The 13,729-nt window shown below is 41.9% G+C and overlaps 1 protein-coding gene across 4 annotated transcripts in view; it reads right to left on the bottom strand.

Annotated features, from left to right (window-relative positions):
• Positions 1-13,729, bottom strand: part of LOC112240530 (tyrosine-protein kinase Tec-like) — a 58,660-nt gene that overhangs the window by 9,506 nt on the left and 35,425 nt on the right. For all 4 annotated transcript variants that reach the window (XM_042298517.1, XM_042298519.1, XM_042298518.1 and 1 more), the window contains 7 exons: positions 12,277-12,329; positions 11,774-11,855; positions 10,812-10,939; positions 8,294-8,368; positions 1,258-1,429; positions 899-1,009; positions 20-125 (listed from right to left, as the gene is read on the bottom strand). In XM_042298517.1, the coding sequence (XP_042154451.1) occupies positions 20-125; positions 899-1,009; positions 1,258-1,429; positions 8,294-8,368; positions 10,812-10,939; positions 11,774-11,855; positions 12,277-12,329 (727 nt within the window). The remainder of the gene's footprint in view (positions 1-19; positions 126-898; positions 1,010-1,257; positions 1,430-8,293; positions 8,369-10,811; positions 10,940-11,773; positions 11,856-12,276; positions 12,330-13,729) is intronic.

The following is a 13,729-nucleotide window of genomic DNA, read 5'->3' as shown; positions in this document are numbered from 1 at the left end:
TATTGGATGACAGACTTACCAGGTCTCTGTGAATGAAGCCGTTTGCCTCCAGGTGTTCCATCCCCTCTGAGACGTCCTGACAGATACTCAGTAAGGACCCCGGGCTGAAGGTGTTCCGACGCTGCCTGAAGTAAATTAACCCAAAAAATATTTGAATTTATGCACTGAAGGAGGCTGTTAAGCGCCTCCTCGCTCCCCAACGTCGCTCCCCTCCTCGCTCCCCAACCTCGTTCCCCATCCTCGCTCCCCAACCTCGCTCCCCAACCTCGCTCCCCAACCTCGCTCCCCAACCTCGTTCCCCTCCTCGCTCCCCTCCTGGCTCCCCAACCTGGCTCCCCAACCTCGCTCCCCAACCTCGTTCCCCATCCTCGCTCCCCAACCTCGCTCCCCAACCTCTCAACCTCGCTCCCCTCCTCCCGCCCCTCCTTGCTCCCAACCTCACTCCTCAACCTCGCTCCCCAACCTCTCAACCTCGCTCCCCAACCTCGCGCCCCCTCCTCGCGCCTCAACCTCGCGCCCCAACCTCGCGCCCCAACCTCGCTCACCTCCTCGCTCCCCAACCTCGCTCCCCTCCTCGCTCCCCAAACTCGCTCCCCAAACTCGCTCCCCAACCTCGCCCCCAAACTCGCTCCCCTCCTCCCTCCCCAAACTCGCTCCCCCTCCTCGCTCCCCAACCTCGCTCCCCTCCTCGCTCCCCAACCTCGCTCCCCAAACTCGCTCCCCTCCTCGCTCCCCAACCTCGCTCCCCTCCTCGCTCCCAAACTTCGCTCCCCTACCTCGCTCCGCTCCTCGCTCTACTCACATAACATACTCTGATGATATCCTGAAACATTGAAAAATGAAGTAAGCTTCATGCCACGTATTTTTGAGTGCAAAACCTTTTAACGTTTTGGCTTACCTGATGTGATTGAGCAGACATCCCAGTTCCATGAACTCAGACACAATGTAGATGGGTTTCTGATGGGTACACACTCCATATAGCTGCACCAGTTTAGGATGGGAGAGACGCCTGCAACACACACGGTAACATTATGGGTCATCTGTACATCCAATCCGTCTATCGATGTGTGCAGGCTTCCTCTAGGAAGTCACATCATAACCTTGGCTTCCTCTAGGAAGTCCTGTGTGGGATGTATTGTACTCACATCATAACCTTGGCTTCCTCTAGGAAGTCCTGTGCTTAACCTTGGCTTCCTCTAGGAAGTCCTGTGTCTCACATAATAACCTTGGCTTCCTCTAGGAAGTCCTATGGCTCACATCATAACCTTGGCTTCCTCTAGGAAGTCTTCTTCGTACATGGCTCCCTCTCTGATAGCCTTGATGGCTACTTTGTGTTGAGCTCTCCATTTCCCCAGCCGCACCACCCCAAACTGACCACAACCCAGCTCCTTCATGAAGGTCAGCTCAACAGGGTTGATCTCCCACTTCTCTGTATGGAGTAGAGTTGTGTAGAGTACTAGTGTAGAGTAGAGTACTGGTGTAGAGTACTGGTGTAGAGTAGAGTACTGGTGTAGAGTACTGGTGTAGAGTAGAGTACTAGTGTAGAGTACTGGTGTAGAGTACTAGTGTGGAGTAGAGTACTAGTGTGGAGTAGAGTACTGGTGTAGAGTAGAGTACTGGTGTAGAGTAGAGTACTAGTGTAGAGTAGAGTACTAGTGTAGAGTAGAGTACTAGTGTAGAGTACTAGTGTAGAGTAGAGTACTGGTGTAGAGTAGAGTACTGGTGTAGAGTAGAGTACTGGTGTAGAGTAGAGTACTAGTGTAGAGTATAGTACTGGTGTAGAGTAGAGTACTGGTGTAGAGTAGAGTACTGGTGTAGAGTAGAGTACTGGTGTAGAGTACTGGTGTAGAGCAGAGTACTAGTGTAGAGTAGAGTACTGGTGTAGAGTACTAGTGTAGAGTAGAGTACTGGTGTAGAGTAGAGTACTAGTGTAGAGTAGAGTACTGGTGTAGAGTAGAGTACTAGTGTAGAGTAGAGTACTGGTGTAGAGTACTAGTGTAGAGTAGAGTACTGGTGTAGAGTAGAGTACTAGTGTAGAGTAGAGTACTGGTGTTGAGTAGAGTACTAGTGTAGAGTAGAGTACTGGTGTAGAGTAGAGTACTGGTGTAGAGTAGAGTACTAGTGTAGAGTACTAGTGTAGAATAGAGTACTAGTGTAGAGTATAGTACTGGTGTAGAGTAGAGTACTGGTGTAGATTAGAGTACTGGTGTAGAGTACTTGTGTAGAGTAGAGTACTGGTGTAGAGTAGAGTACTAGTGTAGAGTAGAGTACTGGTGTAGAGTACAGTACTGGTGTAGAGTACTGGTGTAGAGTAGAGTACTGGTGTAGAGTAGAGTACTGGTGTAGAGTACTGGTGTAGAGTAGAGTACTGGTGTAGAGTATAGTACTGGTGTAGAGTAGAGTACTGGTGTAGAGTAGAGTACTAGTGTAGAGTACGAGTGTAGTGTAGAGTAATAGTGTAGTGTAGAGTACTGGTGTAGAGTAGAGTACTGGTGTAGAGTAGTGTAGAGTACTAGTGTAGTGTAGAGTACTGGTGTAGAGTACTGGTGTAGAGTAGAGTACTGGTGTAGAGTACTGGTGTAGAGTAGAGTACTAGTGTAGAGTAGAGTACTAGTGTAGAGTAGAGTACTAGTGTAGAGTATTAGTGTAGAGTAGAGTGCTGGTGTAGAGTACTGGTGTAGAGTAGAGTACTGGTGTAGAGTACTGGTGTAGAGTAGAGTACTAGTGTAGAGTAGAGTACTTGTGTAGAGTAGAGTACTGGTGTAGAATAGAGTACTAGTGTAGTGTAGAGTAGAGTATTAGTGTAGAGTAATAGTGTAGACTACTAGTGTAGAGTACAGTAATAGTGTCGTGTAGAGTAATAGTGTAGTGTAGAGTACTAGTGTAGAGTAGAGTAGAGTGTGAGTGTAGAGTAGAGTACTAGTGTAGAGTACTAGTGTAGAGTAGAGTAATAGTGTAGTGTAGAGTACTAGTGTAGTGTAGTGTAGAGTACTAGTGTAGTGTAGAGTAGAGTAATAGTGTAGAGTACTAGTGTAGTGTAGAGTACTGGTGTAGAGTAGAGTAGAGTACTAGTGTAGAGTAGAGTAGAGAACTGGTGTAGAATAGAGTAATAGTGTAGAGTAGAGTACTGGTGTAGAGTAGAGTACTAGTGTAGAGTAGAGTACTGGTGTAGAGTAGATTACTGGTGTAGAGTAGTGTAGAGTACAAGTGTAGTGTAGAGTACATGTGTAGAGTAGAGTAAAAGTGTAGTGTAGAGTACTATTGTAGAGTAGAGTACTAATGTAGAGTAGAGTACTAGTGTAGAGTACTAGTGTAGAGTAGAGTACTGGTGTAGAGTAGAGTACTGATGTAGAGTAGACTACTAGTGTAGAGTAGAGTACTGGTGTAGAGTAGAGTACTAGTGTAGAGTAGAGTACTGGTGTAGAGTACTAGTGTAGAGTAGAGTACTGGTGTAGAGTAGAGTACTAGTGTAGAGTAGAGTACTAGTGTAGAGTAGAGTACTGGTGTAGAGTAGAGTACTGGTGTAGAGTACTGGTGTAGAGTAGAGTACTGGTGTAGAGTAGAGTACTAGTGTAGAGTAGAGTACTGGTGTAGAGTAGAGTACTAGTGTAGAGTAGAGTACTGGTGTAGAGTAGAGTACTGGTGTAGAGTAGAGTACTAGTGTAGAGTACTAGTGTAGAATAGAGTACTAGTGTAGAGTATAGTACTGGTGTAGAGTAGAGTACTGGTGTAGATTAGAGTACTGGTGTAGAGTACTGGTGTAGAGTAGAGTACTGGTGTAGAGTAGAGTACTGGTGTAGAGTAGAGTACTAGTGTAGAGTAGAGTACTGGTGTAGAGTACTAGTGTAGAGTATAGTACTGGTGTAGAGTAGAGTACTGGTGTAGAGTAGAGTACTGGTGTAGAGTACTGGTGTAGAGTAGAGTACTGGTGTAGAGTAGAGTACTGGTGTAGAGTAGAGTACTTGTGTAGAGTATAGTACTGGTGTAGAGTAGAGTACTGGTGTAGAGTAGTGTAGAGAGTACTAGTGTAGAGTACTGAGTGTAGTGTAGAGTAGAGTAGTGTAGTGTAGAGTACTGGTGTAGAGTAGAGTACTGGTGTAGAGTAGTGTAGTACTAGTGTAGTGTAGAGTACTGGTGTAGAGTACTGGTGTAGAGTAGAGTACTGGTGTAGAGTACTGGTGTAGAGTAGAGTACTAGTGTAGAGTAGAGTACTGGTGTAGTGTACTAGTGTAGAGTACTAGTGTAGAGTACTAGTGTAGAGTAGAGTGCTGGTGTAGAGTACTGGTGTAGAGTAGAGTACTGGTGTAGAGTACTGGTGTAGAGTAGAGTACTAGTGTAGAGTAGAGTACTGGTGTAGAGTACTAGTGTGAGTAGAGTACTGGTGTAGAGTAGAGTACTAGTGTAGAGTAGAGTACTAGTGTAGAGTAGAGTACTAGTGTAGAGTACTAGAGTACTGGTGTAGAGTAGAGTACTGGTGTAGAGTAGAGTACTAGTGTAGAGTAGAGTACTGGTGTTGAGTAGAGTACTAGTGTAGAGTAGAGTACTGGTGTAGAGTACTAGTGTAGAGTAGAGTACTGGTGTAGAGTAGAGTACTGATGTAGAGTAGACTACTAGTGTAGAGTAGAGTACTGGTGTAGAGTACTGGTGTAGAGTAGAGTACTAGTGTAGAGTAGAGTACTGGTGTAGAGTACTAGTGTGGAGTAGAGTACTGGTGTAGAGTAGAGTACTAGTGTAGAGTAGAGTACTGGTGTAGAGTAGAGTACTAGTGTAGAGTAGAGTACTAGTGTAGAGTAGAGTACTAGTGTAGAGTAGAGTACTAGTGTAGAGTATAGTGTAGAGTAGAGTGTGGAGTAGAGTACTGTAGAGTGTAGAGTAGAGTACTGGTGTAGAGTACTGGTGTAGAGTACTGAGTACTAGTGTAGAGTAGAGTACTTGTGAGTAGTAGTAGAGTACTGGTGTAGAATAGAGTACTAGTGTAGTGTAGAGTAGAGTATTAGTGTAGTAGTAAGTAGTGTAGACTACTAGTGTAGAGTACTGGTAATAGTGTAGAGTAATAGTGTAGTGTAGAGTACTAGTGTAGAGTAGAGTAGAGTGTGAGTGTAGAGTAGAGTACTAGTGTAGAGTAGAGTAATAGTGTAGAGTAGAGTACTAGTGTAGTGTAGTGTAGAGTACTAGTGTAGTGTAGAGTAGAGTAATAGTGTAGAGTACTAGTGTAGTGTAGAGTACTGTGTGTAGTGTAGAGTAGAGTATTAGTGTAGAGTAGTAGTAGAGAGCTGGTGTAGAACTAGAGTAATAGTGTAGAGTAGTGTAGTACTGGTGTAGAGTAGAGTACTAGTGTAGAGTAGATTACTGGTGTAGAGTACTGTGTAGAGTAGAGTACTAAGTGTAGTGTAGAGTACATGTGTAGAGTAGAGTAAAAGTGTAGAGTACTGTGTAGAGTACTAGTGTATACTGTAGAGTAGAGTACTAATGTAGAGTAGAGTACTAGTGTAGAGTACTAGTGTAGAGTAGAGTACTGGTGTAGAGTGTAGAGTACTGATGTGTAGAGTAGAGTACTAGTGTAGAGTAGAGTACTGTGTGTAGAGTACTAGTGTAGAGTAGAGTACTAGTGTAGAGTAGAGTACTAGTGTAGAGTACTAGTGTAGAGTAGAGTACTAGTGTAGAGTAGAGTACTAGTGTAGAGTAGAGTACTGGTGTAGAGTAGAGTACTAGTGTAGAGTACTAGTGTAGAGTAGAGTACTAGTGTAGAGTACTAGTGTAGAGTAGAGTACTGGTGTAGAGTAGAGTACTGGTGTAGAGTACTGGTGTAGAGTAGAGTACTAGTGTAGAGTAGAGTACTGGTGTAGAGTAGAGTACTGGTGTAGAGTAGAGTACTTGTGTAGAGTAGAGTACTGGTGTAGTAAAATAGAGTACTAGTGTAGAGTACTAGTACTGGTAGTGTAGAGTAGAGTACTAGTAGTACTAGTGTAGTAGGTGTAGAGAGTACTGGTGTAGAGTAGAGTACTAGTGTAGAGTAGAGTACTAGTGTAGAGTAGAGTACTAGTGTAGTGTAGAGTAGAGTACTAGTGTAGAGTAGAGTAGTGTAGAGTACTGGTGTAGTAGAGTACTGGTGTAGAGTAGAGTACTGGTGTAGAGTAGAGTACTGTGTAGAGTAGAGTACTGGTGTAGAGTAGAGTACTGGTGTAGAGTAGAGTACTGGTGTAGAGTACTGGTGTAGAGTAGAGTACTGGTGTAGAGTAGAGTACTAGGTGTAGAGTAGAGTACTAGTGTAGAGTAGAGTACTGGTGTAGAGTGTAGAGTACTGGTGTAGAGTAGAGTACTGGTGTAGAGTACTAGTGTAGTGTAGTGTAGAGTAGAGTACTAGTGTAGAGTACTGTGTAGTGTGTGTAGAGTAGAGTACTGGTGTAGAGTAGAGTAGTGTAGAGTAGACTAGTGTAGTGTAGAGTACTGGTGTAGAGTACTGGTGTAGAGTAGAGTACTGGTGTAGAGTACTGGTGTAGAGTAGAGTACTAGTGTAGAGTAGAGTACTAGTGTAGAGTAGAGTAGTGTAGAGTACTAGTGTAGTGAGTACTAGTGTAGAGTGAGTAGATAGTGGTGTAGAGTACTGGTGTAGAGTAGAGTAGAGAGTACTGGTGTAGAGTAGAGTACTAGTGTAGAGTAGAGTACTAGTGTAGTGTAGTGTAGAGTAGAGTACTAGTGTAGTACTGGTGTAGAGTAGAGTACTAGTGTAGAGTAGAGTATTAGTGTAGAGTACTAGTGTAGAGTACTAGTGTAGAGTACAGTAGTGTAGAGTAGAGTGTAGTGTGTAGAGTAATAGTGTAGTAGTGTAGTAGAGTACTAGTGTAGAGTACTAGTGTAGTAGAGTAATAGTGTAGTGTAGAGTAGAGTACTAGTGTAGAGTACTAGTGTAGTGTAGAGTAAGTACTACTGTAGTGTAGAGTACTAGTACTGGTGTAGAGTACTGTGTAGTGTAGAGTACTGAGAGTACTAGTGTAGTAGAGTACTAGTGTAGAGTAGATTACTGGTGTAGTGTAGAGTACTGGTGTAGAGTACTGGTGTAGAGTAGTACTAGTGTAGAGTAGAGTACTAGAGAGTAGAGTACTGGTGTAGAGTAGAGTACTAGTGTAGAGTAGAGTACTAGTGTAGAGTAGAGTACTAGTGTAGAGTAGAGTACTATGTACTAGTGTAGAGTAGAGTACTGGTGTAGAGTACTGATTGTAGAGTATAGTACTGGTGTAGAGTAGAGTAGAGTACTAGTGTAGAGTGTAGAGTAGAGTACTAGTGTAGAGTAGTAGAGTACTAGTGTAGAGTAGAGTACTAGAGAGTACTAGTGTAGAGTAGAGTACTAGTGTAGAGTAGAGTACTAGTGTAGAGTACTAGTGTAGAGTAGAGTACTAGTGTAGAGTAGAGTACTGGTGTAGTGTAGAGTAGAGTACTAGTGTAGAGTAGAGTACTGGTGTAGAGTAGAGTACTGGTGTAGAGTAGAGTACTAGTAGTAGAGTAGAGTACTAGTGTAGAGTAGAGTACTAGTGTAGAGTACTAGTGTAGAGTAGAGTACTAGTGTAGAGTAGAGTAGAGTACTACTATAGAATAGAGTACTAGTGTAGTGTAGAGTACTAGTGTAGTGCAGCGTAGAGTATTAGTGTAGAGTGATAGTGTAGAGTACCAGTGTAGAGTAGAGTACTAGTGTAGAGTAGAGTAATAGTGTAGTGTAGAGTACTAGTGTAGAGTAGAGTGTAGTACTAGTGTAGTACTAGTGTAGAGTACTAGTGTAGAGTAGAGTACTGTAGAGTAGAGTACTAGTGTAGTGTAGAGTAGAGTGTAGTGTAGAGTAGAGTACTAGAGTACTAGTGTAGTGTAGAGTACTAGTGTAGAGTAGAGTACTAGTGTAGAGTAGTGCAGAGTACTAGTGTAGAGTACTAGTGTAGAGTAGAGTACTAGTGTAGAGTACTAGTGTAGAGTACTAGTGTAGAGTAGAGTACTAGTGTAGAGTAGAGTACTAGTGTAGAGTAGAGTACTAGTGTAGAGTAGAGATGTAGAGTACTAGTGTAGAGTAGAGTACTGGTGTAGAGTAGAGTACTAGAGTAGATTACTGGTGTGTAGAGTAGGTGTAGAGTACTAGTGTGAGTACTAGAGTAGAGTACTTGTGTAGAGTAGAGTACTAGTGTAGAGTAGTGTAGAGTACTAGTGTAGAGTAGAGTACTAGTGTAGAGTACTAGTGTAGAGTAGAGTACTAGTTTAGAGTAGAGTACTAGTGTAGAATAGAATATAGCAGAGCACAGTAGAATCTCACCATAGCTAAAGCCTGCTGTGGAGGGAGCCAATCCATCCTTCTGTCCTACTGGATATCTCAACCTGGCTACTAGACCTGAGAGAGAGAGAGAGAGAGAGAGAGAGAGAGAGAGAGAGAGAGAGAGCGAGAGAGCGAGAGAGCGAGAGCGAGAGAGAGAGAGAGAGAGAGAGAGAAGCGATTCCCAAACCTTCCATAACAAAGCCATCACCTACAGAGAGATGAACCTGGAGAAGAGTCCCCTAAGCAAGCTGGTCCTGGGGCTCTGTTCAGAAACACAAACAGACCCCACAGAGCCCCAGGACAGCAACACAATTAGACCCAATCAAATCATGAGAAAACAAAAAGATAATTACTTGACACATTGGAAAGAATTGACAAAAAAACAGAGCAAACTAGAATGCTATTTGGCCCTAAACAGAGAGTACACAGTGGCAGAATACCTGACCACTGTGACTGACCCAAACTTATGAAAGCTTTGACTATGTACAGACTCAGTGAGCATAGCCTTGCTATTGAGAAAGGCCGCCGTAGGCAGACCTGGCTCTCAAGAGAAGACAGGATATGTGCTCACTGCCCACAAAATGAGGTGGAAACTGAGCTATACTTCCTAACATCCTGCCAAATGTATGACCATATTAGAGACACATATTTCCCTCAGATTACACAGACCCACAAAGAATTAGAAAATAAATCCAATTTTGATAATCTCCCATATCTACTGGGTGAAATACCACACAGTGTGCCATCACAGCAGCAAGATTTGTGACCTGTTGCCACGAGAAAAGGTCAACCAGTGAAGAACAAACACCAATGTAAATACAACCCTTTTGTACTTTAACTATTTGCACATCTTTGCAACACTGTATATAGACATAATATGACTTGTAATGTCTTTATTCTTTCTGAACTTCTGTATGTGTAATGTTTACTGTTCCTTTTTAATGTTTATTTCACTTAATATATTATCTACCTCACTTGCTTTGGCAATGTTAACATATGTTTCCCATGTCAATAAAGCCCCTTGAATTGAGAGAGAGAGAGAGAGAGAGAGAGAGAGAGAAGAGAGAGCCATCAAATTGTGTGTGTGTGTGTGTGTGTGTGTGTGTATGTATGTGTGTAGTCTACCTGCAGCGTTGTGGTTGTGGTACTCTATAAATCCTGTTGGGGCTAGGGGGCAGCATTTTCACTTTTGGATGAAAGGCGTGACCAGAGTAAACTGCCTCCTACTCTTTCCCAGATGGGCATATATGCATTACTATTACTGGTGGATAGAAAACACTCTGAAGTTTCTAAAACTGTTTGAATTATGTCTGTGAGTATAACAGAACTCATATGGCAGACAAAAACCTGAGAAGAAATCCAAACAGGAAGTGAGAACTCAATTTTGAAAACAGTGCCATTTGATGTCCATCTTAGATTTGGATGAGCATGCACTTCCTAGGGCTTCCACAAGATGTCACCGTCTTTAGATTCTGGTTGTATGATTCTACTATAGAGGAGGGGCTCATAATAGCTCTTTGAGTGGGTGGTCTGGTAGAAAGCCTCGGTCTCGTTGCGCGCGTTCACGAGAGAGTGTTCTTCCGTTCCTATGCTTTTCTTCAGACAATGAAATTCTCCGGTTGGAACCTTATTGCTGATTAATGTTTAAAACATCCTAAATATGGATTGCATACATCATTTGACTTGTTTCTACGACCTGTAATGGAACTTTTTGAGTTTTTGTCTGGAGGAATTGCTCGTACTTTTTGAGGATTGAATGCTGGGCTGAACAAGCTAACAACAAGTTGCTAAATGGTGGGTTTTATGGAACAAATCAGTCATTTATTGTCGAACTGGGATTCCTGGAACTGCCTTCTGATGAAGATATTCAAAGTTAAGTGAATATTTATAGTGTTTTTTGTAGCTTCTGTTGATGCCAAAATGGCGGCTATTTCTTTGGGTTCTGAGCGCCGTTCTCAGATTATTCTTTTTCCGTAAAGTTAAAAATAAAATCTGACACAGAGGTTGCATAGAGGATACGTTTATCTTTAATTCTGTGAATAACCCTGGCATCTTTTATCAATGTTTATTGTGAGTATTTCTGCAAAATCACCGGAAGTTTTGGAATCAAAACATTACTGCACGTAACGCGCCAATGTAAACTGAGATTTGTTATATATATATGCACATTATCGAACAAAACACACAATACATGTATAACATGATGTCCTATGAGTGTCATCTGATGAAGATCATCAAAGGTTAGTGATTCATTTTATCTATATTTATGCTTTTGTGACTGTGAAAAACGGCTGTGTGTTTTTTGAATTTGGTCTAACATAAATATATGTTGTCTTTCATTTTCTGCATTGGACTTGTTAATGTGTGAAAGTTAAAGATTTTTTAAAGATTTTTTTTCAGCTGAATGGGAGGGGGTGTTCCCTTTGGGGAACTCCTTGCCATAACAAGAGAGAAATTGTGTGTGTGTGTGTCTCTGTGTGTGTGTGCATGTATGTGTGTATGTATGTGTGTAGTCTACCTGCAGCGTTGTGGTTGTGGTACTCTATAAGGTCAGGTATCAAGGTGAACAGGTGTTTCTCAGTCAGGTAGAACTGTCTGGGGCAGCCTTCCGTCTCCCTGATGTGGTAATGCCTGATAACGGCACCTCTGTAACAGACACTCTTATTCAGAAACACTGAAGTCAGTCAACTATGCTAGTTTTTTAAAATATTTTTTAATAATTTTTTCGAATTTTACCCCCTTTTTCTCCCCAATTTCGTGGTATCCAACTGTTAGTAGTTACTATCTTGTCTCATCGCTACAACTCCCGTACGGGCTCGGGAGAGACGAAGGTTGAAAGTCATGCGTCCTCCGAAACACAACCCAACCAAGCCGCACTGCTTCTTAACACAGCGTGCATCCATCCCGGAAGCCAGCCGCACCAATGTGTCAGAGGAAACGCCGTGCACCTGGCAACCTTGGTTAGCGCGCACTGCGCCCGGCCCGCCACGGGAGTCGCTGGTGAGCGATGAGACAAGGATATCCCTACCGGCCAAACCCTCCCTAACCCGGACGACGCTAGGCAAATTGTGCGTCGCCCCACGGATCTCCCAGTCGCGGCCGGCTGCGACAGAGCCTGGGCTCAAACCCTGAGTCTCTGGTGGCACAGCTGGCGCTGCGATGCAGTGCCTTGGACCACTGCGCCACCTGGGAGGGTAACTATGGTAGTTTTGGGTCATTTAGCAGACACTCTTATTCAGAACCACTGAAGGCAGTCAACTATGGTAGTTAAGTCCCATATCACAATCAGTAACTAAAAATATCCCCAATAAGGCAGCTATTTAGTTTACACAACCATCACACAATGTTCAAACAACATTCATATAACGTTAGACAATGTTTTACTGACAAAATAAAATGTTGAAATAACATTATGCAGATCTAATAAGACATTTATACAACATTTTAACCTAGGATCCCCCCCACCCCAGTGATGCGTACCCTGCTGATTTGGCATACAGGGAGACGGTGTATGTTCCTGGGTTACTGGAGTCTCTTATCATGAACCCTCCATCTTTATCCTGTACAGGGAGACAGATTTACAGACACACACACACACACACAGAGACACACACACACACACACACACACACACACACACACACACACACAGACACACACACACAGAGACACACACACACACACACACACACACACACACACACACACAGAGACACACACACACACACACACCCAGAGAGAGAGACACACACAGATACACACACACACACACACACACACACACAGAGACACACACACACACACACAGAGAGAGACACACACACACACACACACACACACACACACAGAGAGAGACACACACACACACACAGACACACACAGAGACACAAACACACACAGAGACACAAACACACACACACACACACACAGAGACACACACACACACACACACACACACACACACACACACACACACACACACACTCTCCTCAGTAGTTCCTCAGCTTTGACCCTGTTGACATGTTTACTGTACCAGCTGAAACACACATTAAACATCTGTTAGTTCACTCTACAGCAGCATAATATAATCTATTAGTTCACTCTACAGCATCACATTAAACATCTATTAGTTCACTCTACAGCAGCATAATATAATCTATTAGTTCACTCTACAGCATCACATTAAACATCTATTAGTTCACTCTACAGCAGCATAATATAATCTATTAGTTCACTCTACAGCATCATATTAAACATCTGTTAGTTCACTCTACAGCATCACATTAAACATCTGTTAGTTCACTCTACAGCATCAATTAAACATCTGTTAGTTCACTCTACAGCATCACATTAAACATCTGTTAGTTCACTCTACAGCAACATAATATAATCTATTAGTTCACTCTACAGCATCACATTAAACATCTGTTAGTTCACTCTACAGCATCACATTAAACATCTGTTAGTTCACTCTACAGCATCACATTAAACATCTGTTAGTTCACTCTACAGCAACATAATATAATCTATTAGTTCACTCTACAGCATCACATTAAACATCTGTTAGTTCACTCTACAGCATCACATTAAACATCTGTTAGTTCACTCTACAGCAACATAATATAATCTATTAGTTCACTCTACAGCAACACAATAAACATCTGTTAGTTCACAGCAACATTATATAATCTATTAGTTCACAACAATATAATATAATCTATTAGTTCACAACATATAATATAATCTATTAGTTCACTCTACAGCAACATAATATAATCTATTAGTTCACAACAATATAATATAATCTATTAGTTCACTCACAGCAACATTATATAATCTATTAGTTCACTCTACAGCAACATAATATAATCTATTAGTTCACTCTACAGCAGCATAATATAATCTATTAGTTCACTCTACAGCAACATAATATAATCTATTAGTTCACTCTACAGCATCACAATAAACATCTGTTAGTTCACTCTACAGCAACATAATATAATCTATTAGTTCACTCTACAGCAGCATAATATAATCTATTAGTTCACTCTACAGCAACATAATATAATCTATTAGTTCACTCTACAGCAACATTATACATCTGTTAGTTCACTCTACAGCAACATAATATAATCTATTAGTTCACTCTACAGCAACATAATATAATCTATTAGTTCACCCTACAGCAACATAATATAATCTATTAGTTCACTCTACAGCAACATAATATAATCTATTAGTTCACTCTACAGCATCACATTAAACATCTGTTAGTTCACTCTACAGCAACATAATATAATCTATTAGTTCACTCTACAGCAGCATAATATAATCTATTAGTTCACTCTACAGCATCACATTAAACATCTGTTAGTTCACTCTACAGCATCACATTAAACATCTGTTAGTTCACTCTACAGCATCACATTAAACATC

Source organism: Oncorhynchus tshawytscha, linkage group LG15 (assembly GCF_018296145.1).
Source record: "Oncorhynchus tshawytscha isolate Ot180627B linkage group LG15, Otsh_v2.0, whole genome shotgun sequence".
In the NCBI taxonomy this organism is placed as follows: domain Eukaryota; kingdom Metazoa; phylum Chordata; class Actinopteri; order Salmoniformes; family Salmonidae; genus Oncorhynchus; species Oncorhynchus tshawytscha.
The sequence above is the reverse complement of the archived record's forward strand: the minus strand, read 5'-3'. Positions and strand labels throughout refer to the sequence as shown.